Source organism: Nerophis ophidion, linkage group LG04 (genome assembly GCF_033978795.1).
Source record: "Nerophis ophidion isolate RoL-2023_Sa linkage group LG04, RoL_Noph_v1.0, whole genome shotgun sequence".
Taxonomy (NCBI): domain Eukaryota; kingdom Metazoa; phylum Chordata; class Actinopteri; order Syngnathiformes; family Syngnathidae; genus Nerophis; species Nerophis ophidion.
The window spans coordinates 69,989,890-70,015,092 of NC_084614.1; the positions used below are offsets into that span (position 1 = coordinate 69,989,890).

Sequence of the window (25,203 nt, forward strand, 5' to 3'; positions counted from 1 at the left end):
AGGACACCGGCTGATTGGAGTAAGCGTTGTACTGTATCAAAAAATGGGAAGATGCCGGCAGCCATTCAAGGCACCCCAAAGCTGCCACAAATGATTGGAGGATGCGGCCAGAACTGTGGACACACAGACTTTATAAAATCGAATCGTCTGCCCTGCGGGATGAATTTGAAGACCAGAAATAGACAATTAAGAGTGAAAAGTAAATTTGTTTTCAGTCGGTAGAACATAACCGTTCTAATCGTGATTGTTTTCTGCAACTTAGCAAAGTTGTTGCTTCAAGATTCCCCTTGAAGACAGTGCGACAAAGATGAAAAAAATTCCTTCTCTGTCAACAACACCTGGAAAGGTAAACTCTGTTCCTTTGCGGGGCGACCTCACACAGCAACATGGACCATGGCTATATATGCACACATACATCAACCTCCACCCCACGCCTTTTCCATTGCTTCACCCCACGTGGTATAAGGAACAACAGAGCAGCGCCCTACTGGCTGCTTAGGACCAGATACCTGCTCCCTCCTCTCCTGTTACAAGTCTTGTGGTTTCTGTGAAAAATGTGTGTCCGCTTATTGGCTATCATGTTTTTTTCTCGGCACAAGTCTTGAGATCAACTTTTTTTTTACTCATTCCTCCCCAGCCTCTACCTTTTTCCCACCTTTTGCGGAGCACCGTACTTTCGATCCATCTGTCTTGCTTTGTTCTGTCTACCTGAACAATGTTTGTCTAATCTTGAACGGTTTGTAGTGAAAATAAAATTTTGTTGTACTTGTGCAATGACAATAAAGACAATACCATACCACACCAAAATTCCCTGTAAATTTTTATAGGAAGTTAAAGGGGAACATTATCACAATTTCAGAAGGGTTAAAACCAATAAAAATCAGTTCCCAGTGGCTTATTTAATTTTTCGAATTTTTAAAAATGTTTTTACCCATCATGGAATATCCCGAAAAAACGCTTTAAAGTGCCTGATTTTCGCTATCTGTAAATCAACCCATCCATTTTCCTGTGACGTCACATAGTGATGCCAATACAAACAAACATGGCGGATAGCACAGCAAGATATGGCGACATTAGCTCGGATTCAGACTCGGATTTCAGCGGTTTAAGCGATTCAACAGATTGCGCATGTATTGAAACGGATGGTTGGAGTGTGGAGGCAGATAGCGAAAACAAAATTAACGAAAAAACTGAAGCTATTGAGTGAATAGCTATTGAAGCTATTCGGTGATCGCCTTCTAACCAACGATTGCATCTTTTGACCACCGGAGCAACTTAAATCCGTTGATTGGTAAGTGTTTGTTTGGCATTAAATGTGGGTGGAGGGAAAGGCTGGATGGAAATATAGCTACAAATGTACATACAGCTAGCCTAAATATCATGTTAGCATCGATTAGCTGTCAGTCATGCCGTGACCAAATATGTCTGATTAGCACATAAGTCAATAACATCAACAAAACTCACCTTTTTGATTTCGTTGACTTTATTGTTGAAAATGCATTTGCTTTGAGTGTCGCAGGATATCCACACATCTCTGTCGTAGCATCGCTATCGTCGGTAAAATGTGCAGAACAGACGAGGGACTTTCGCATCTTTTGACACTGGTGCATCTTGAATCCGTCGATAGGTATGTGTTTGTTTGGCATTAAATGTGGTTGGAGGGAAAGGCTGGATGCAAATATAGCTACAAATGAGGCATAACGATGCAATATGTACACACAGCCAGCCTAAATAGCATGTTAGCATCGATTTCCATTTCACACTCCACGTATATCAACTTGAATCCGTCCCTGATCGTGTTGTTACACCCTCCGACAAGGCATGATGTCTCCAAGGTACGGAAAGCAGTCGAAAAAACGGAAAATAACAGAGCTGATTTGACTTGTGTGTGTAATGTGTTTGAGAAAATGGCGGATTGCTTCCCATCGTAACGTCACGGGTGAAAGGTCATTGTTCCGACAACGAACAATTGAAAGGCATTTAAATCGCCAAATTCACCCTTTTTGAGTTCGTAAATCGGTTATAAAAACATATGGTCTTTTTTCTGCAACATCAAGGTATATATTGACGCTTACATAGGTCTGGTGATAATGTTCCCCTTTAAGCTGCAGAATTTTGTGTTGTGCGGTAAAGTGTCGCAATGCCTGCACACTACTGTGTATCGCATTTGATTTCAAAATGAAAGTAATTGCCGTTTTTATCAACTTTCCAGTTTGGAATATTTCCAAAATTCCCTATTTTAACTTCCTATGGATATTTCCATACATTTTCGACCCCTTTCCAACCTAAGTAGAATACTTCACATAAGTTTGCTGTATTGCTTGTCTTTTTGTATAATTCACTGCAGCATCAGCAGCATCTTTTTACTTTGTTCCGCCGTCTTGATCCCTCACAAGTTTATCACATTTTTCATCTTCTCCTTGGCTGATAGTGTAATTGGCTTGTGCTTATCTGGTTTTAAGCAAAGTGGACTAAAATGTTGAGTGACGGGGGCAGTCACTGCCAATTGACTCCCATTCCCCAGATTGTCGCAGGCGGAATGATCCTTCTCAAAGTCAAAAGGACGAGAGGACAAGTCCTTTGGAATTAGTCGTCCCTCTCAGGCATCTGGCGTTTAATGTTAAACGAGTAGTTTTTGACCATTATCAGAATACAGCAGAATTAATCGTGCTGGAATGGTAAGCCAATTCTAAAACAGGTTTTTGATAACAGCGTGAAGGACGTTAAATGTTTCAGAAAATTGGAAGTTTCCGAGGTCAGTCTAAGAAAAACACAATGGAATGCCACACTCTTGACCTCGCACTACGATGGTTCTGTGCAGAAATCGTTATGGTCAATCAATCAATCAATGTTTATTTATATAGCCCCAAATCACAAATGTCTCAAAGGACTGCACAAATCATTACGACTACAACATCCTCGGAAGAACCCACAAAAGGGCAAGGAAAACTCACACCCAGTGGGCAGGGAGAATTCACATCCAGTGGGACGCCAGTGACATTGCTGACTATGAGAAACCTTGGAGAGGACCTCAGATGTGGGCAACCCCCCTCCCCTCTAGGGGACCGAAAGCAATGGATGTCGAGTGGGTCTAACATGATACTGTGATGGTGTGTTGCTATATGCCAGGGGTGTACTTTTATGAATTTATTATGTCTCTACTGAAAATATGAGCTAATCTGCTGGGTCAAAAGTATAAATACAGCAATGTTAATATTTGTTAAATTTCCCTGTTGCCTCTTTTTGCACTGCTCTCCAAATCTAAACATTGGAACTATTTAACTGGCCTCAACAAAATTGGCAAGATTCTGGGTTTGGGGGAACCTGCTGTCGTGACGAAGCAGTTGTTGCTGGACACACGACGGACTCTTGGGAGAAAAAGGAACGCCGCGTGCCTGGCGACCCTTTTCTGTCGAGGACGTGAAGATTTCCACCTATTAGGAATTATGACAAAAGGACATCTGCTGATTGGAGTAAGCGTTGCTCTGGTTTGTCGACAAATTGGAAGTTGCTGGCAGTCTTCAAAGTACCCCAAAGCTGCCACAAATGATTGGAGGATGCGGGAAGAACTGGGGATTACATCGGACTGTCTACCCCGCAGTTTTTGAGGACCAGTCGTAGACAATTTTAGAGTGAAAAGCAAATTGTATTTTCACTCGCAAACAAATCCTTTTAACTTGGATTGCTTCCCTGGCTTCGAGACTCTCCCGAAGATCACTGCAGCGAAGACACAATGTTTGTTGTTGTGGACTTTGGACTAGCGACGGCAAATACATCAAGGCCGCGGAAAAGAGACACACTATGTGCTTATACACACACACACACATCCACAAAAAAAATATACGCCACACATACACCCCCCTGTCCCCCAACCCAACGACCTCGACGCAAATCCCGTAGGTGTGATGAATGGATGGTCAGCGCCTGAGAGCTGCGACCTACCACCATGACCTTGAACTACCTTCCCTCTGTTGCTAGTGTAACAAACAGTTCAGGGTGTCCCTCCAGTGTTGCCGTAAGGCTGTGACGTAAGAGGTCTATATAAAGGCGGGTTGTTGAAGAAGGTGATAGATGGGTATGGAGATAGGTGTAAAGAAGGGAACAATAAAGTGGTGGAGACCGGACCTGCTCTCATGACTCCCTTTTATTATTTTATTTTATCAGTACCCAAATTATGCGAACCCAGGACACTCGGCTACATTGGTGGCAGCGGTGGGATTATTTTAACTACTGTGTTGAAAAAAAAAAGAAGAAAGTTTTACACGGGACACGTGAGTTTCGAGTTAGCTGCTAAGCTTCCCGGCCATTTTGCGGACACGTGGTGTGGTGACCACGACTCTTTTTAAGCCCGGAGGCGCTGTTTGACGGACACTCACACGGCATGGATGTCGAAAGTGGACTTTTTTTTTTGTGTAACCGCTCCTTTCACCGACGGAGGGAGCCGACTGCAACCAGGAGCTGGTGAGGATTTTCGGATCCTCCCAACTCGTCCCGTGGGAGACTGGGAGCAGCTTTTAAACAAAGACAATGGACCGGTTCGGGGCCAACCTGTCGGCGAGTGTGCGTGCTCCGGGAGAGAGCGTGGAGGTGTTTGCTGCGGGCGTGGCCCGGCTGGTTGCGGAGGCGTTCCCGCGGTCTTGCTGCTGGCCCTTCGCGCTGAGAGACAGCCGACGGTGGCGTGAGAAGTACAGAGCGTGTCGGACCCGTCGGTGCCCTTAACGTCCCCGTGGGCGGGTCCCAGGTTTGTTGGCCCACCCGGAGGGTGGTCATGGACGGATGTGGCCCGGAGGTTCCCATGGGGGCCGTGGGGGCCCAAGGGTGTTTCCCCTTCAATTAGACTCTGTATGTTGCTTGAAAAAAAAAGGACGTGCACCACTGCCTATAACCCCAAGTCGGATGGCATGATGGAGCGTCATAAACGAACTATCTCACAAACGGACTATCTTGCAGGGGGTCACTGGAGCGACCTCCTGCGCACAATCGGACTATCTCGCAGGGGGTGACAGGGGTAACCTCCTGCGCACCATCGGACCATCCCTCTGGGGGCGACCTCCTCCACATAATTGAACTATCTTACAAATGGGGCGATTGGAGTGACATCCTTCGCATCTGGGAGTTTTTGCATGTTTTGAGGGGCCAGTGTGTTAGCCTATGCAATACGGTGTAAAAAAATATATTGTTGATTTATTGTGAATTTTGAATTTTTTTTTCTTTTCTCTGTTCTATTTCCCCTTGTTTGTTACCTATTTTGTTTGTGATGAAACGGGGACGTTTCTAATTGAGGGGGGGACGTATGTAACAAACAGTTCAGGGTGTCCCTCCAGTGTTGCCGTAAGGCTGTGACGTAAGAGGTCTATATAAAGGCGGGTTGTTGAAGAAGGTGATAGATGGGTATGGAGATAGGTGTAAAGAAGGGAACAATAAAGTGGTGGAGACCGGACCTGCTCTCATGACTCCCTTTTATTATTTTATTTTATCAGTACCCAAATTATGCGAACCCAGGACACTCGGCTACACTAGATATCTCGAGATGTATGTTGTAATATGTATATGTGCTTTGCTATGGAGGTTTTTTCATTAGTTCATGTCAAATGTTTAGAGGCACTTTCATTCAATACAATAGGAACATATCCCCAAACACGTACTGACAATGATAAGTCCGTGTTATGTGGCAATGCATGATATGTTTCAGGCAGGCCTACCTGCTGCAGAATGACCATGGTTCAGTCTCGGTTTGAATCCAGGACATCAGAACTCACATGTGTGGGCGCTGCAAGAGTAACAAAAAAACAACAATAAGGAGAGCATGAAAATTAGTTATTCACTATGGTGTCCAGTGGAAGGAAAAGAGGCGGCAAAGGCGGGTTGGTAAGTAAAAAAGTGGGGGTTGGTAAGTAAAATAGGGGGGCTTATTGGATTCCAGGAGCTAATCCCGTCACTTAAGTACCCAGCAAAGTGTAAGTATGACTGCTGAATCATTTTCTCCACCACCAGGCCGCCATTTATGTTACACCATTTTGGTTTATGTTGGCTGTGTACTGTGTTTGCCACCTCAAATGTCAATAATACAATTTTGCGTCAGAAACAGTAAAGAGGTTGCAGTTTGTCACATTTTGTGGCATAAAAAGCTTTGGCGATGTCCTGGGTCGGGGGTCGGCAACCCGCGGCTCTTTAGCGCCACCCTAGTGGCTATCTGGAGCTTTTTCAAAAATATGTGAAAAATGGAAAAAGATGGGGGGGGGGGACATATTTTTTGTTTTAATATGGTTTCTGTAGGAGGACAAACATGACACAAACCTCCCTAATTGTTATAAAGCACCAGAGGTGGGACCAAGTCATTGTTTTGCAAGTTTCAGTTTCAGTTTCAGTTTATTTTCAGTCTAACAAAAACATATTCAAACATAGATCACGATTCAAAAATGAATAACATGACTGAAACAGGCAGAAGCAAAAAAGCTTATATGCCCAACATAAAATTTTTACATTCAATTAAGTTACCTTTTCTAATAATTCTGCAACACAAGTCACAAGAAAGTCTCAAGTCTTTGCCCTCAAGTCTCGAGTCAAGACAGGCAAGTCCCAATCAAGTCCGAAGTCAAGACTGGAATGTCTCAAGTCAAGTCCCAAGTCCTGCATTTTGAGTTTCAAGTCTTTTCAAGTCCTTTTAATCACAGACTAATATATTTACACAGATTGTGTATGCTTTTAAAACGCTGTATTTATTTATTCATGCACAACGTTAAAAGTTTGGTGGACAAAATGAGACAGAAAAATAAGTGGCATAAAACTAGTCTTAGAAAGTCGTACAAAGTTATAGATGTACACAAACTACGGTGAGTTCAAGGACTGCCAAAATTAGTAGGACAAAAAGGCGCTTGCCAAATACTAGAATCAGTGAAGCATGTTTAATGTTAACACAGTGTTAACATTAAACATGCTTCACTGATCGGACAAAATGAGACAGAAAAAGAAGTGGCATAAAACTAGTCTTAGAAAGTCGTACAAAGTTATAGATGTACACAAACTACAAGCGCCGTTTTGTCCTACTAATTTTGGCAGTCCTTGAACTCACCGTAGTTTGTGCACATCTGTAACTTTCTACGACTTTCTAAGACGTGTTTTATGCCACTTCTTTTTCTGTCTCATTTTGTCCACCAAACTTTTAACGTTGTGCATGAATAAATAAATACAGTGTTTTAAAAGCATACACAATCTGTTTAAATATATTAGTCTGTGGTTAAAAGGACTTGAAATGACTCAAAACTCAAAATGCAGGACTTGGGACTTGAGACATTCCAGTCTTGACTTTGGACTTGACTCGGGACTTGCCTGTCTTGACTCGATCGGGACTTGACTCGAGACTTGAGGGCAAAGACTTGAGACTTACTTGTGACTTGCAAAACAATGACTTGGTCCCACCTCTGCTGTTAACATTTTAAACATGCTTCACTGATTCTAGTATTTGGCAAGCGCCGTTTTGTCCTACTAATTTTGGCGGTCCTTGAACTCACCATAGTTTGTTTACATGTATAACTTTCTCCGACATTCTAAGACGTGCTTTATGCCCCTTCTCTTTCTGTCTCATTTTGTCCACCAAACTTTTAACGTTGTGAATGAATAAATAAATACAGCGTTTTAAAAGCATACACAATCTGTGTAAATATATTAGTCTGTGGTTAAAAGGACTTGAAATGACTCGAAATTCAAAATGAAGGACTTGGAACTTGACTTGAGACTTTCCAGTCTTGACTTTGGACTTGACTCGGGACTTGCCTGTCTTGACTCGAGACTTGAGGGCAAAGACTTGAGACTTACTTGTGACTTGCAAAACAATGACTTGGTCCCACCTCTGCTGTTAACATTAAACATGCTTCACTGATTCTAGTATTTGGCAAGCGCCGTTTTGTCCTACTAATTTTGGCAGTCCTTGAACTCACCGTAGTTTGTGCACATCTATAACTTTCTACGACTTTCTAAGACGTGTTTTATGCCACTTCTTTTTCTGTCTCATTTTGTCCACCAAACTTTTAACGTTGTGCATGAATAAATAAATACAGTGTTTTAAAAGCATACACAATCTGTGTAAATATATTAGTCTGTGGTTAAAAGGACTTGAAATGACTCAAAACTCAAAATGCAGGACTTGGGACTTGACTTGAGACATTCCAGTCTTGACTTTGGACTTGACTCGGGACTTGCCTGTCTTGACTCGATCGGGACTTGACTCGAGACTTGAGGGCAAAGACTTGAGACTTACTTGTGACTTGCAAAACAATGACTTGGTCCCACCTCTGCTGTTAACATTTTAAACATGCTTCACTGATTCTAGTATTTGGCAAGCGCCGTTTTGTCCTACTAATTTTGGCGGTCCTTGAACTCACCATAGTTTGTTTACATGTATAACTTTCTCCGACATTCTAAGACGTGCTTTATGCCACTTCTCTTTCTGTCTCATTTTGTCCACAAAACTTTTAACGTTGTGAATGAATAAATAAATACAGCGTTTTAAAAGCATACACAATCTGTGTAAATATATTAGTCTGTGGTTAAAAGGACTTGAAATGACTCGAAATTCAAAATGAAGGACTTGGAACTTGACTTGAGACTTTCCAGTCTTGACTTTGGACTTGACTCGGGACTTGCCTGTCTTGACTCGAGACTTGAGGGCAAAGACTTGAGACTTACTTGTGACTTGCAAAACAATGACTTGGTCCCACCTCTGCTGTTAACATTAAACATGCTTCACTGATTCTAGTATTTGGCAAGCGCCGTTTTGTCCTACTAATTTTGGCAGTCCTTGAACTCACCGTAGTTTGTGTACATCTATAACTTTCTACGACTTTCTAAGACGTGTTTTATGCAACTTCTTTTTCTGTCTCATTTTGTCCACCAAACTTTTAACGTTGTGCATGAATAAATAAATACAGCGTTTTAAAAGCATACACAATCCGTGTAAATATATTAGTCTGTGGTTAAAAGGACTTGAAATGACTCGAAACTCAAAATGCAGGACTTGTGACTTGACATGAGACTTTCCAGTCTTGACTTTGGACTTGACTCGGGACTTGCCTGTCTTGACTCGAGACTTGAGGCGAAAGACTTGAGACTTACTTGTGACTTGCAAAACAATGGCTTGGTCCCACCTCTGCTGTTAACATTAAACATGCTTCACTGATTCTAGTATTTCGCAAGCGCCATTTTGTCCTACTAATTTTGGCAGTCCTTAAACTCACCGTAGTTTGTGTACATCTATAACTTTCTAAGACGTGTTTTATGCAACTTCTTTTTCTGTCTCATTTTGTCCACCGAACTTTTAAAGTTGTGCATGAATAAATAAATACAGCGTTTTAAAAGCATACACAATCTTTGTTAATATATTAGTCTGTGGTTAAAAGGACTTGAAATGACTCAAAACTCAAAATGCAGGACTTGGGACTTGACTTGAGACATTCCAGTCTTGACTTTGGACTTGACTCGGGACTTGCCTGTCTTGACTCGATCGGGACTTGACTCGAGACTTGAGGGCAAAGACTTGAGACTTACTTGTGACTTGCAAAACAATGACTTGGTCCCACCTCTGCTGTTAACATTTTAAACATGCTTCACTGATTCTAGTATTTGGCAAGCGCCGTTTTGTCCTACTAATTTTGGCGGTCCTTGAACTCACCATAGTTTGTTTACATGTATAACTTTCCCCGACATTCTAAGACGTGCTTTATGCCACTTCTCTTTCCGTCTCATTTTGTCCACAAAACATTTAACGTTGTGAATGAATAAATAAATACAGCGTTTTAAAAGCATACACAATCTGTGTAAATATATTAGTCTGTGGTTAAAAGGACTTGAAATGACTCGAAATTCAAAATGAAGGACTTGGAACTTGACTTGAGACTTTCCAGTCTTGACTTTGGACTTGACTCGGGACTTGCCTGTCTTGACTCGAGACTTGAGGGCAAAGACTTGAGACTTACTTGTGACTTGCAAAACAATGACTTGGTCCCACCTCTGCTGTTAACATTAAACATGCTTCACTGATTCTAGTATTTGGCAAGCGCCGTTTTGTCCTACTAATTTTGGCAGTCCTTGAACTCACCGTAGTTTGTGTACATCTATAACTTTCTACGACTTTCTAAGACGTGTTTTATGCAACTTCTTTTTCTGTCTCATTTTGTCCACCAAACTTTTAACGTTGTGCATGAATAAATAAATACAGCGTTTTAAAAGCATACACAATCTGTGTAAATATATTAGTCTGTGGTTAAAAGGACTTGAAATGACTCGAAACTCAAAATGCAGGACTTGTGACTTGACATGAGACTTTCCAGTCTTGACTTTGGACTTGACTCGGGACTTGCCTGTCTTGACTCGAGACTTGAGGCGAAAGACTTGAGACTTACTTGTGACTTGCAAAACAATGGCTTGGTCCCACCTCTGCTGTTAACATTAAACATGCTTCACTGATTCTAGTATTTCGCAAGCGCCATTTTGTCCTACTAATTTTGGCAGTCCTTAAACTCACCGTAGTTTGTGTACATCTATAACTTTCTAAGACGTGTTTTATGCAACTTCTTTTTCTGTCTCATTTTGTCCAACGAACTTTTAAAGTTGTGCATGAATAAATAAATACAGCGTTTTAAAAGCATACACAATCTTTGTTAATATATTAGTCTGTGGTTAAAAGGACTTGAAATGACTCAAAACTCAAAATGAAGGACTTGGGACTTGACTTGAGACATTCCAGTCTTGACTTTGGACTTGACTCGGGACTTGCCTGTCTTGACTCGATCGGGACTTGACTCGAGACTTGAGGGCAAAGACTTGAGACTTACTTGTGACTTGCAAAACAATGACTTGGTCCCACCTCTGCTGTTAACATTTTAAACATGCTTCACTGATTCTAGTATTTGGCAAGCGCCGTTTTGTCCTACTAATTTTGGCGGTCCTTGAACTCACCATAGTTTGTTTACATGTATAACTTTCTCCGACATTCTAAGACGTGCTTTATGTCACTTCTCTTTCTGTCTCATTTTGTCCACTAAACTTTTAACGTTGTGAATGAATAAATAAATACAGTGTTTTAAAAGCATACACAATCGGTGTAAATATATTAATCTGTGGTTAAAAGGACTTGAAATTACTCGAAATTCAAAATGAAGGACTTGGAACTTGACTTGAGACTTTCCAGTCTTGACTTTGGACTTGACTCGAGACTTGAGGGCTAAGACTTGAGACTTCCTTGTGATTTGCAAAACCATGTTTTGGTCCCACCTCTGCTGTTAACATTAAACATGCTTCACTAATTCTAGTATTTGGCAAGCGCCGTTTTGTCCTACTAATTTTGGCGGTCCTTGAACTCACCGTAGTTTGTGAACATGTATAACTTTCTACGACTTTCTAAGACGTGTTTTATTCCACTTCGTTTTGTCCGCCAAACTTTTAACGCTGTGCATGAATGCACGAAGGTGAGTTTTGTTGATGTTATTGACTTATGTGGAGTGCTAATCAGACATATTTGGTCACTGCATGACTGCAAGCTGATTGATGCTAACATGCTATTTATGACTCATTTGTAAGTGTATTTGAGCTCATTTAGTTTCCTTTAAGTCCTCATAACTAAATGTATATCTCATGACACACTATCTGTATGTAGTATGGCTTTTAATTTTTTGCAGCTCCAGACGGATTTGTTTTTGTATTTTTGGTCCAATATGGCTCTTTCAACATTTTGGGTTGCCGACCCCTTTCCTAGGTAGACAGGGGAACATTATCACAATCTCAGAAGGGTTAAAACCAATGAAAATCAGGTCCCAGTGGCTTATTTTATTTTTCGAATTTTTTTCAAAATTTTACCCGTCCCGGAATATCCCAAAAAAAAGCTTTAAAGTGCTTGATTTTCGCTATTTGCTTAAGCCACTGTCCATTTCCCTGTGACGTCACATAGCGATTCCAATACAAACATGGCGGATAGCACAGCAAGATAGTTCGGATATTAGCACGGATTCAGACTCGGATTTCAGCGGTTTAAGCGATTCAACAGATTACGCATGTATTGAAACAGATGGTTGGAGTATGGAGGCAGATAGCGAAAACGAAATTGAAGAATAAACTGAAGCTATTGAGCGAATAGCTATTGATGCTATTAGGCCATCTTTGCGTTAGCATCGCAGGTAAAATGTGCAGACCAACCGATCAGGATTTTTGCATTGGCACAGGAACAACTTAAATCCGTCGATTGGTAAGTGTTTGTTTCGCATTAAATGTGGGTGGAAGGAAACGCTGGATGTAAATGTAGTTTCAAATGAACATACAGGTAGCCTAAATAGCATGTTAGCATCGATTAGCTGGTAGTCATGCCGCGACCAAATATATCTGATTAGCACATAAGTCAATAACATCAACAACACTCACCTTTGTGATTTTGTTGACTTTATCGTTGGAAATGCATCTGCTTTGAGTGTCGCAGGATATCCAGACATTCTTGTCATCTCTGTGCTATCTCTGTCCTAGCATCGCCGGTAAAAACCACACAGGGGACTTTTGCATCTGACACTGGAGCAACTTAAATCCGTCGATTGCTAAGTTTTTGTTTGGCATTAAATGTGGATGGAGGGAAAGGCTAGTTTTAAATATAGCTACAAATGAGGCATAATGCTGCAATATGTACACACAGCTAGCCTAAATAGCATGTTAACATCGATTAGCATGCCGTGCTAATCGATGCACATTCTACATAAATCAACTTGAATCCGTCCCTGATCGTGTTGTTACACCCTCCGACAACACACCGACGAGGCATGATGTCTCCAAGGTATCGGAAAACAGTCGAAAAAACGGAAAATAACAGAGCTGATTTGACTCGATGCGTCTGATGTGTAGGGAAAAATGGCGTTGAGTACCGATGTGACGTCACGTTCTGACGTCGTCGCTCAGAGAGGCATAAACAGAAAGGCGTTTAATTCGCCAAAATTCACCCTTTTGGAGTTCGGAAATCGGTTAAAAAAATATATGGTCTTTTTTCTGCACCATCAAGGTATATATTGACGCTTACATAGGTCTGGTGATAATGTTCCCCTTTAAACACTGCACAAGAACACAGAAATTAAAGGTAGCTAGCTGCTAACATGTTAGCATATTATGTTAGCAATGTATTGATTGATTGATTGAAACTTTTATTAGTAGATTGCACAGTACAGTACATATTCCATACAAATGACCATTAAATGGTAACACCCGAATAGGTTTTTCAACTTGTTTACGTCGGGATCCACGTTAATCAAGTCATGGTATGCAGTCTATTGACAGCAAAAAAAACAACTAATAATTATATTTAAGTTAAACTAATTTTAATGTATATGTATATTTTTTTCATTGATGACCCTTTGGGTGTATGCCTTCAAGAAAATGTAGGTTTATTTATCAATTATTTTATTCATAAAAGCCAAAAGCTGGGTTAGCTGCACTAACGAGCATGCAAATGTTTTGGGTACAGGTGAACTTTCGCTGCTGCTGTATACAAAACATTATTTTGATCATAATGTTGATTTATTTTTTTATGGGACAACGGCAATAATTAAGACTTACATGGCTGGAGCGACTTGGAACGTTCATTAACAGCCTAGGAAGTCGACTAAAGGCCTCGGTTTCCGCTCGTCCATGAGTGTCGCAGCCTCTGCAAAGAGCGACACACTTTTTATTGGTACTGACAATTAAGACAGAAAGCAAAAAGAAATGTATCAAAAATAGACTGATATTAATTCAAACAAATATTCAAAGGTAAATATTATGAGCTGATACAGTAGTTGCAAGCGCAGCTTAAGTGTAATTGATATAATTTTGAAAAGATTCATTAACATAATAACAATAAGAGTAAATGTAAAAAAAACAGAATGTTTATAAAGACAAATATTAAAAAAGCAAAAACAATTAGATTGAATATATCTTTGGGAAATGTAATATTTTTCAACATTGACAAATGATTTTGAGAAAGCGATATTTCCTTTCCTTTAAAAACTGGTTTCATGTATTTGTGAAAATTAAAAAAAAACAACAACTTTGAAAGACAAAATAAATGTATCTTATTGAGATGAGATAATATTTTATTTTCATTTGGTTATCATTCTTTTCATTTATTTATTTTACATACCTGAACAAAAGGGCTACTCAATTACATTAATTAATTTTTTACATTACATTTAAATAACGTTTGACATTAATTTCTCAAGGTATATTTTGCAATTTGTTTGTATTTGAGAATTTCTACGAAAAAATTTTTGGAACAGTCAAACGAGTTTTGTTTTTTTAAATTTAGTTTTATTAAAATATTTCTCTTTTTGTTTTTTTAAAAAAAATTGAAAATAAACAGTGACATTGTTACCAATTGTTTAATACATGCTTGTATTTAACTGTCTGTAAAATAGTTTGTTTTATTGTTCTCTTATTTTGTTTTGTTTGTTGTCTTAGTTTAACGAAAAGAGGAATATTTTTTTAATTCAGAAACATTTTTTTATTCATTATTCATTCTTTAAATTTATTTTATTTACTGTTTATTTGTCCATCCACCCATTTTCTACCGCTTGTCCCATTTGGGGTCGTATTATAGATATTTAAAAAAACTAAACTTAATCAGAATAAATCAGTCAAATATTCTCTATTTTGTGCTGTGCTGTTTTTGTGAACCTACTTTAAAAATACAAGTCAAAGATCCTCTTTTTGACAGGAACGCTCTACTGTTTTTAAGAACCTAATGCCCAAAACGGTAGTCAAAGATCGTCTACATGACAGGAGTGCTTTGCTGTTTTTAAGAACACAATGTCAAAAAGGTCAGTCAAAGATCCTCTATATGACAGGGGGCACTTTGCTGTTTTTAGAAACATACTATAAAATTACAAGTCAAAGTTCCTCTATATAATAGTTGTGCTCTGCTGTTTTTGTGAACCTACTTTAAAAATACAAGTCAGAGATGCTCTATTTGACAGGAACGCTCTGCTGTTTTTAAGAACCTAATCCCCAAAACAGTTGTCAAACATCCTCTACATGACAGGCGTGCTTTGCTGTTTTTAAAAACAATGTCAAAAAGGTCAGTCAAAGATCCTCTATATGACAGGGGCACAAAGCTGTTTTTAGAAACATACTTTAAAATTACAAGTAAAAGTTCCTCTATATGATAGTAGTGCTCTGCTCTTTTTGTTAAACCTACTTTAAAAATACAAGTCAGAGATCCTCTATTTTAGAGGAATGCTCTGCTGTTTTTAAGAACCTAATGCCTAAAACGGTAGTCAAAGATCCTCTACATGACAGGAGTACTTTGCTGTTTTTAAGAACATCATGTCAAAAAGGTCAGGCAAACATCTTATTTATGACAGGGGCACTCTGCTGTTTTTAGAAACATACTTTAAAAATACAAGTCAAAATTCCTGTATATGACAAATTTGTTCTGCTGTTTTTGTGAACCTACTTTAAAAATACAAGTCAAATATTCTCTCTTTGACAGGAATGCTCTTCTGTTTTTAAGAATCTAATGCCCAAAACGGTAGTGAAAGATCGTCTACATGACAGGAGAGCTTTGCTGTTTTTAAGAACATCATGTCAAAAAGGTCAGTCAAACATCCTCTATATGACAGGGGGCACTTTGCTGTTTTTAGAAACATACTTTAAAATTACAAGTCAAAGTTCCTCTATATGATAGTAGTGCTCTGCTGTTTTTGTGAACCTACTTTAAAAATACAAGTCAGAGATACTCTATTTGACAGGAACGCTCTGCTGTTTTTAAGAATGTAACGCCCAAAACAGTCGTCAAAGATCCCCTACATGACAGGAGTGCTTTGCTGTTTTTAAGAACATAATGTCAAAAGGTCAGTCAAACATCCTCTATATGACAGGGGGCACTCTGCTGTTTTTAGAAACATACTTTAAAAATACAAGTCAAATTTCCTCCATATGACAGATTTGTTCTGCTGTTTTTGTGAACCTACATTAAAAGTACAAGTCAAATATCCTCTTTTTGACAGGAATGCCCTTCTGTTTTTAAGAACCTAATGCCCAAAACGGTAGTCAAAGATCGCCTACATGACAGGAGTGCTTTGCTGTTTTTAAGAACAAAATGTCAAAAAGGTCAGTCAAAGATCCTCTATATGACAGGGGGCACTTTGCTGTTTTTAGAAAAATACTTTAAAATTACAATTAAAATTTCCTCTATATGATAGTAGTGCTCTGCTGTTTTTGTGAACCTACTTTAAAAATACAAGTCAGAGATCCTCTATTTGACAGGAACGCTCTGCTGTTTTTAAGAATCTAATGCCCAAAACAGTAGTCAAAGATCCCCTACATGACAGGAGTGCTTTGCTGTTTTTAAGAACATAATGTCAAAAAGGTCAGTCAAACATCCTCTATATGACAGGGGGCACTCTGCTGTTTTTAGAAACATACTTTAAAAATACAAGTCAAATTTCCTCTATATGACAGATTTGTTCTGCTGTTTTTGTGAACCTACTTTAAAAATACAAGTCAGAGATCCTCTATTTGACAGGAACGCTCTGCTGTTTTTAAGAACCGAATCCCCAAAACAGTTGTCAAACATCCTCTACATGACAGGCGTGCTTTGCTGTTTTTAAAAACAATGTCAAAAAGGTCAGTCAAAGATCCTCTAATGACAGGGGCACAAAGCTGTTTTTAGAAACATACTTTAAAATTACAAGTAAAAGTTCCTCTATATGATAGTAGTGCTCTGCTCTTTTTGTTAAACCTACTTTAAAAATACAAGTCAGAGATCCTCTATTTTAGAGGAATGCTCTGCTGTTTTTAAGAACCTAATGCCTAAAACGGTAGTCAAAGATCCTCTACATGAGAGGAGTGCTTTGCTATTTTTAAGAACATAATGTCAAAAAGGTCAGGCAAACATCCTCTTTATGACAGGGGCACTCTGCTGTTTTTATAAACATACTTTAAAAATACAAGTCAAAATTCCTGTATATGACAGATTTGTTCTGCTGTTTTTGTGAACCTACTTTAAAAATACAAGTCAAATATTCTCTCTTTGACAGGAATGCTCTTCTGTTTTTAAGAACCTAATGCCCAAAACGGTAGTGAAAGATCGTCTACATGACAGGAGTGCTTTGCTGTTTTTAAGAACATAATGTCAAAAAGGTCAGTCAAACATCCTCTATATGACAGGGGGCACTTTGCTGTTTTTAGAAACATACTTTAAAATTACAAGTCAAAGTTCCTCTATATGATAGTAGTGCTCTGCTGTTTTTGTGAACCTACTTTAAAAATACAAGTCAGAGATACTCTATTTGACAGGAACGCTCTGCTGTTTTTAAGAATCTAACGCCCAAAACAGTCGTCAAAGATCCCCTACATGACAGGAGTGCTTTGCTGTTTTTAAGAACATAATGTCAAAAAGGTCAGTCAAACATCCTCTTTATGACAGGGGCACTCTGCTGTTTTTAGAAACATACTTTAAAAATACAAGTCAAATTTCCTCTATATGACAGATTTGTTCTGCTGTTTTTGTGAACCTACTTTAAAAGTACAAGTCAAATATCCTCTTTTTGACAGGAATGCTCTTCTGTTTTTAAGAACCTAATGCCCAAAACGGTAGTCAAAGATCGCCTACATGACAGGAGTGCTTTGCTGTTTTTAAGAACATAATGTCAAAAAGGTCAGTCAAAGATCCTCTATATGACAGGGGGCACTTTGCTGTTTTTAGAAAAATACTTTAAAATTACAATTAAAAGTTCCTCTATATGATAGTAGTGCTCTGCTGTTTTTGTGAACCTACTTTAAAAATACAAGACAGAGATCTTCTATTTGACAGGAACGCTCTACAGTTTTTAAGAACCTAATCCCCAAAATAGTTGTCAAACATCCTCTACATGACAGGCGTGCTTTGCTGTTTTTAAGAACATCAGTCAAAGATCCTCTATATGACAGGGGCACAAAGCTGTTTCTAGAAACATACTTTAAAATCACAAGTCAAAGTTCTTCCATATGACAAAAGTGCTCTGCTCTTTTTGTTGAACCTACTTTAAAAATACAAGTCAAAGATCCTCTATTTTACAAGAATGCTCTGCTGTTTTTAAGAATCTAATGCCTAAAACGGTAGTCAAAGATCCTTTACATGACAGGAGTGCTTTTCTGTGTTGAACATAATGTCAAAAGTCAGTCAAAGATCCTCTACACGACAGGAGTGCTTTGCTGTTTTTAAGAACATAATGTCGAAAAAGTCAGTCAAAGACCGCTATATGACAGGAGCGTTCTGCTGTTTTCAGGAACATTACTAGTCAAAGATCCTCTATATACCACGATGATTGTTAAAATTTAAACAAACATTTTGGTTAAGGCACCAAAGAACATATGGGCAAAAAATATTAAAAATGTTAATAAAAAAAAAAAAATCACATTTAAAATTGTAAAAATATATGTTGAATATATTGAATACATGTTTTTAAATAAATAATTTCTGTTTTTATGGTTATAATCATCCAAACTAGGAAGCCTTTCAAAATGTGTAGAAAAAAATAAATAAATAATTAATAATAATAATATTAATAATTGCAGATTTGCATTGATAGGTTTTGTGTCTTTGGTGTTAGTTTTTCCACGAGTAAGCAGTTTAAGAAGAACCTAACCATCAGAAAACCTCAATAATGGCTCCTTTAAGTGCTGGCCTGTGACCAAAGAACTGGTAAGAGGCTTTGGCCTAAAGCTGCAGCCGAGCCCGGCAGTGTTCGCTGGGGCCTGGAAGTCTGGCAAAGCCTTCAGTCGTGACCCAGCAGTCAGCTGGCCCGCTTACCTCTCAGCACACTTTGTCAAGACCCCCTCTTATTCCTCCTAGTCGGGGTCTCTTCAGTCCTGGTCTAAAAGGAGACCAAGAGGATGATGGACTGACGAAGAAGAGTCCACTTCCGGGTCCTGCTCCCGTCCACCTTCCAGTAAAGTCCTCCTTTTAGGTCTCTGGTGGTCTCCCGACTCCTGAGTAAGGTGTCCAGTAAGCAGTTTTTGGATGTTTTGGGTCAGTCTATAGACTCTCGCTGTGTCCCATTCATGGCTGCTGATCCTGATTAGCTGGAGGATTGTGGGCGGAGCTTGCTGGGAGGCGGGGCAAAGCAGGTAACCTGGGTCCACAGCGTGTTGCCGGGTAGGATCAAAACCTGGAAGCCAGTCTGCTGGTGCTTTGGTTTAAGGAACTCTGAAAGATTCTGGATGACAACCTAATGCCAAAAATGCAAGTCAAAGATTGTCAAATACCAGTTGTAGATCCTCGAGGTGACAGGAGCGCTCAGCTGTTTTTCGAAACTTAATGCCAAAAACATCAAGCAAATATTTTATTTTAGAACATGTCAAAACTGCCAGTCGAAAATTCTCTATCCGACAGAAGCACTTGGTCACACTAGTCAAAGATTGTGGATATGACAGAAGCACCCTTCTATATATCACAACCTCCTGCAAAAACGCTAGCCAAAGATCCTCTATCCGGCATGAATATTCTCCTATTTTTAAGAACACAAAGTGTCAAAAACGGCAGTCAAAGATCCTCTACATGACAGGGGTGATCTGATTTGATCTACTGTAAAAATAAAAAAAAATGCTAGTCAAATATTCTCCATATGACAGGAGCACTGTGCTGTTTTTAAGTACTGAGTACCAAAACCGCCAGTCAAAGATCCTTTACACAACAGGACCGCTCTGTTATTTTTAAGGACCTAAAGTCAAAAGCACCAGTCACAAGATTCTATAGTATAAATGACAGGAGCAATCTGCGTTTTTTAGGAACATACTTTAAAATTACAAGTCAAAGATCCTCTATGTGACAGAAGCACTCCACTGTATTTAAAAAGCTAATGCCAAAAACGCCAGTCGAATGTCATTGCTCTTTGGAAGAAACAAAAATGTCATAAACAGCAGTCAAAGATCAAGTATATTACAGGAGTGCTCTGCTGTTTTTAAGAACCTAATGTCAAAAAGGCTAGTCAAAGATCCTCTATATAACAGGAGCACATAGCTGTTTTTAAGAAACTAATGTCAAAAAGGCTAGTCAAAAATCCTCTATATAACAGGAGCACATTGCTGTTTTTAAGAAACTAATGTCAAAAAGACCAAAAAAGATTCTCTTTATGAGGAGTGCTCTGCTGTTTTTAAGTACTTATTGCCAAAACCGCCAGTCAAAGATCCTTTGTACAACTGGACTGCTCTGCTGTTTTTAAGAACCTGAAGTCAAAAACTCCAGTGAAAAGGTCCTACAGTATAAATGACAGGAGCACTCTGCTGTTTTTAGGAATATACTTTAAAAGTAAAAGTCAAAGATCCTCTATATGACAGAAGCACTCTACTGTATTTAAAAAGCTAATGCCAAAAACGCCAGTCGAATGTCATTGCTCTTTGGAAGAAACAAAAATGTCATAAACAGCAGTCAAAGATCAAGTATATGACAGGAGTGCTCTGCTGTTTTTAAGAACCTAATGTCAAAAAGGCTAGTCAAAGATCCTCTATATAACAGGAGCACATAGCTGTTTTTAAGAAACTAATGTCAAAAAGGCTAGTCAAAAATCCTCTATATAACAGGAGCACATTGCTGTTTTTAAGAAACTAATGTCAAAAAGACCAAAAAAGATTCTCTTTATGAGGAGTGCTCTGCTGTTTTTAAGTACTTATTGCCAAAACCGCCAGTCAAAGATCCTTTGTACAACTGGACTGCTCTGCTGTTTTTAAGAACCTGAAGTCAAAAACTCCAGTGAAAAGGTCCTACAGTATAAATGACAGGAGCACTCTGCTGTTTTTAGGAATATACTTTAAAAGTACAAGTCAAAGATCCTCTATATGACAGAAGCACTCTACTGTATTTAAAAAGCTAATGCCAAAAACGCCAGTCGAATGTCATTGCTCTTTGGAAGAAACAAAAATGTCATAAACAGCAGTCAAAGATCAAGTATATGACAGGAGTGCTCTGCTGTTTTTAAGAACCTAATGTCAAAAAGGCTAGTCAAAGATCCTCTATATAACAGGAGCACATAGCTGTTTTTAAGAAACTTATGTCAAAAAGGCTAGTCAAAAATCCTCTATATAACAGGAGCACATTGCTGTTTTTAAGAAACTAATGTCAAAAAGACCAAAAAAGATTCTCTTTATGAGGAGTGCTCTGCTGTTTTTAAGTACTTATTGCCAAAACCGCCAGTCAAAGATCCTTTGTACAACTGGACTGCTCTGCTGTTTTTAAGAACCTGAAGTCAAAAACTCCAGTGAAAAGATCCTACAGTATAAATGACAGGAGCACTCTGCTGTTTTTAGGAATATACTTTAAAAGTACAAGTCAAAGATCCTCTATATGACAGAAGCACTCTACTGTGTTTAAAAAGCTAATGCCAAAAACGCCAGTCGAATATCATTGCTCTTTAGAAGAAACAAAAATGTCATAGACAGCAGTCAAAGATCAAGTATATGACAGGAGTGCTCTGCTGTTTTTAAGAACCTAATGTCAAAAAGGCTAGTCAAAGATCCTCTGTATAACAGGAGCACATTGCTGTTTTTAAGAAACTAATGTCAAAGAGAACAGTTAAAGATCCTCTATATGAGGAGTGCTCTGCTGTTTTTAAGTACATCGTGCCAAAACCGCCAGTCAAAGAACCTTTATACAACAGGACTGCTCTGCTGTTTTTAAGAACCTAAAGGCAAAAACTCCAGTGACAAGATCCTACAGTATAAATGACAGGAACACTCTGCTGTTTTTAGAAACATACAAGTCAAAGATGCTCGATATGAGAAAAGCACTCTACTGTTTTTAAAAGATAATGCCAAAAACACCAGTCAAATGTCGTTGCTCTTTGGAAGAAACAAAAATGTCATAAACAGCAGTGAGAGATCATATATATGAAAGGAGTGCTCGGCTGTTTCTAAGAACCTCATGTCAAAAAGGCTAGTTGAAGATCCTCTATACTGTATAACAGAAGCGCTGCGTTGTTTTTATGAACATACCTGAAAACTACGAATCGAAGATCCTTTATCTAACAGGAGAGCTTTTCTGTTTTTAGAAACGTCATGCCAAAAACTCTAGTTTTTTTTCTGCTGTTTTTAAAAACATACTTTAAAGTTACGAATCAAAGATCCTCTATATGACAGAAGTGCTCTGCTGTTTCTGAGGACATACTTTTAAAAATACAAGTCAAAAATCCTCTATTTAACTGTGCTGTTTTAAGAATCTAATGCCAAGAACGGCAGTCAAAGATCTTTTAAAAAGGAGTGCTTTTTTGTTTTTAGAAACCTAATGACAAAAAGACCAGCCAAAGATCATCTATATAACAGGAGCACTGTGATATGTTTAAGTATCTGCTGTAATAAAAATAAAAAACATAAAAAACAACAACAACATCATCAACAACAAACAGCAGTCAAAGATCTTTCATAAAACAGGACTGGGAGTGCTCTGCTGTTTAAAAAAAAAAAGTAAAAACACTAGTCAAAGATTCTTTATATGACTGAAGAGCGCTGCTGTTTTTAAGAATTTGCAGGCAAAATGTTGTCAGTTGAATATCGCTGCCATAAAAGTGTTCAAAGTGAAAAAAAGTAGGTCATAAAAAGCGCAAATCGTCTTACTTTTTGTCCTTTTGAACCTCGAATTACGCAACCTTGCTTTTGTCTCAGCGACTAAGCAGCTTTTTGGTGTCTTTCATGGTTTGTGTTCAGGATCACTTTTATTTTCCTCCGATTTACTTTCAGAATAATGCGTTTAATCCAAGAGTCAAGGAGAGTGCAGACCTCTGCCAAGGCTTTGGATACTTACGTACTTTTACCAACACTTTCCCAAGTATACGACGTGTTCATAGTCACATTGTGAGTACACTGGACTATACTGTTCTCGGCCACTAGGGGACATTGTTATAGTATAGTTATTTGCTACTTAACAATTGCTCTTCTATTTTGTCGTAATGTTTCCAAAAAAAAATTAACAAAAGATCGCAATTTTACAGGGAAACGTTACACCAATAAAGTCATTATTGTAAGAAATTAAAGACAAGTTGCAGTAAATTGACTCTTGAAATTTTACCACTAAATTCCAGGACATGTTCTATGAAAGTTTTTTTTTTTTTTTCGAGTAAATTGCGAACTTTTGACTTGTTCCTTGAAAAAAGGGAAATTTTTTCCTCTTTTGTTCCAGTAAAAACATTTTTTCACTGTGGCTCTTATAATTATTTGTACATTTTAAACAAAGCTTTAAAATGTTGACACTCATATTTGCGTAACACAATTAACATATAATTCATCAAAGAAAAAGTCGTAATTCTGTTAGAATAACGGAAAAGAAAAACATTAACAGGAGAGAAGAGTCAGATTAAAAACTAAATGGAACTTTCCGAGAAATAGTGGTAATTCTTTACAAAAATAGCATTTCAAATGCATAAGAACAACAAAAATATCATTATAATAATCGGAAATATAGTGTGAATTTTCATAAATTTTGGGGGTAGTTAGCGTGAATAACATCGTAATATTACGCGAAAAAACGTATTTGAAAATTTTTTCGTAGAACTAGAAAACTTTAAATTGTCATATTTACATACTGCATGCAAACAGATTAAAAACTAAATAGTCGAACTTTCCTAGAAATGGTGTTAATTTCTTTTAATACAAAATAGCATTTCAATTGCACAAGAAATTGCATTATAATAGTCCGAATAAAAATCTGAATTTTAGTAAAAAATGTTGGAATTTATCGTAAATAACAACGTAATATTACGAGAAAAAACCTATTTGAAAAAATTGTCGTAGAACTAAAAAAACTTCGGATTGTCATATTTGCATACTGCATGTAAACATATTAAAAACTAAATAGTGGAACTTTTTGAGAAATAGTAGTCATTTTTTAAATAAAAATACCATTTCAATTGCACAAGACAAACAAAAATAGCATTATATTAGTCGGAAATTAAGTCTGAATTTTTGTAAAAATTGTTGGAATTTAGCGTAAATAACATCGTAATATTACGAGAAAAAACGTATTTGAAAAAATTGTTGTAGAACTAAACATTTTTGGACTGTCATATTTGCGTACTGCTTGAAAACAAATTAAAAACTAAATGGTGGAACTTTACGAGAAATAGTATTTTTTGTTTTGTTTTTTCTTACAAAAATACCATCTCAATTGCGCAAGAAGAAAAAAAAAGCATTATAATAGTTGGAAATAAAGTCTGAATTTTTGTAAAAAATGTTGGAATTTAGCGTGAATAACACGTATATTACGACAAAAACGTATTTGAAAAAATTGTCGTACAACTAAATACTTCGGATTGTCATATTGGCATAATGCATGTGAACAGATTAAAAACTAAATGGTGGAACTTTCCTAGAAATAGTAATTTTTTTAAACAAAAACAGCATTTTAATTGCACAAGAAGAACAAAAATAGCATAGTAGTCGGGAATAAAGTAAAACAATTTCTAAAAAATGTTTGAATTTAGCGTGAATAACATTGTTGTAGAACTAAAAAACTTTGGATTGTCATATTTGATTTGCAGACTGCATGCAAATAGATTAAAAGCTAAACTTTCCGAGAAAAAGTAGTATTTTTTAAATTATTTTTTTTTACAAAAACACCATTTCATTGCGCAAGAAGAACAAAAATAGCATTATAATAGTCAGAAATAAAGTCTGAATTTTTGTAAAAAATGTTGGAATTTAGCGTGAATAACACGTAATATTACGACAAAAACGTAAAATTGTCGTTGAACTAAAAATTTTCTGACTGTCATATATGCGTACTACTTGAAAACAGATTAAAAACTAAATGGGGGAACTTTCTGAGAAATAGTAGTATTTAAAATGTTTTTATTTTTTAACAAAAATACAATTTCAATTGCACAAGAAGAAAAAAATTTTTGGAATTTTTTTTAGAATTTAGGGTAAATAACATCATAATAATATGAGAAAAAACGCATTAAAAAAATTGGCGTACAACAACAAACTTCGATTGTCATATTTGCATACTGCATGCAAACAAAACTATAACAATTGTACACAAGTATTTTCTTATCATTTTCAAAAACAAACAAAAATAACGTCATGACATCGTTTGCAGCATTTATAAGAATCCAATCAGAGTGATGATCTGCTCATGGTCACCAGGGGGCACTGTTGTCTTGCTTTTGGGGAATCGCTATTACACGCAAACAAACCCACGAAAAAACGTTGCGTTTCCGAAAGGACAACACATGA

General features: G+C 37.7%; 1 protein-coding gene across 3 annotated transcripts in view; it reads right to left on the reverse strand.

Moving 5' to 3' along the window:
* myo7ab (myosin VIIAb) overlaps positions 1-19,066 on the reverse strand; it is a 91,648-nt gene extending 72,582 nt beyond the window's left edge. For all 3 annotated transcript variants that reach the window (XM_061898922.1, XM_061898921.1, XM_061898923.1), the window contains exons 1-3: positions 18,794-19,066; positions 13,582-13,669; positions 5,703-5,770 (exon numbers count right to left, since the gene is read on the reverse strand). In XM_061898922.1, the coding sequence (XP_061754906.1) occupies positions 5,703-5,720 (18 nt within the window). In that variant the 5' untranslated portion in view covers positions 5,721-5,770; positions 13,582-13,669; positions 18,794-19,066. The remainder of the gene's footprint in view (positions 1-5,702; positions 5,771-13,581; positions 13,670-18,793) is intronic.
* Positions 19,067-25,203: the final 6,137 nt, after the last annotated feature.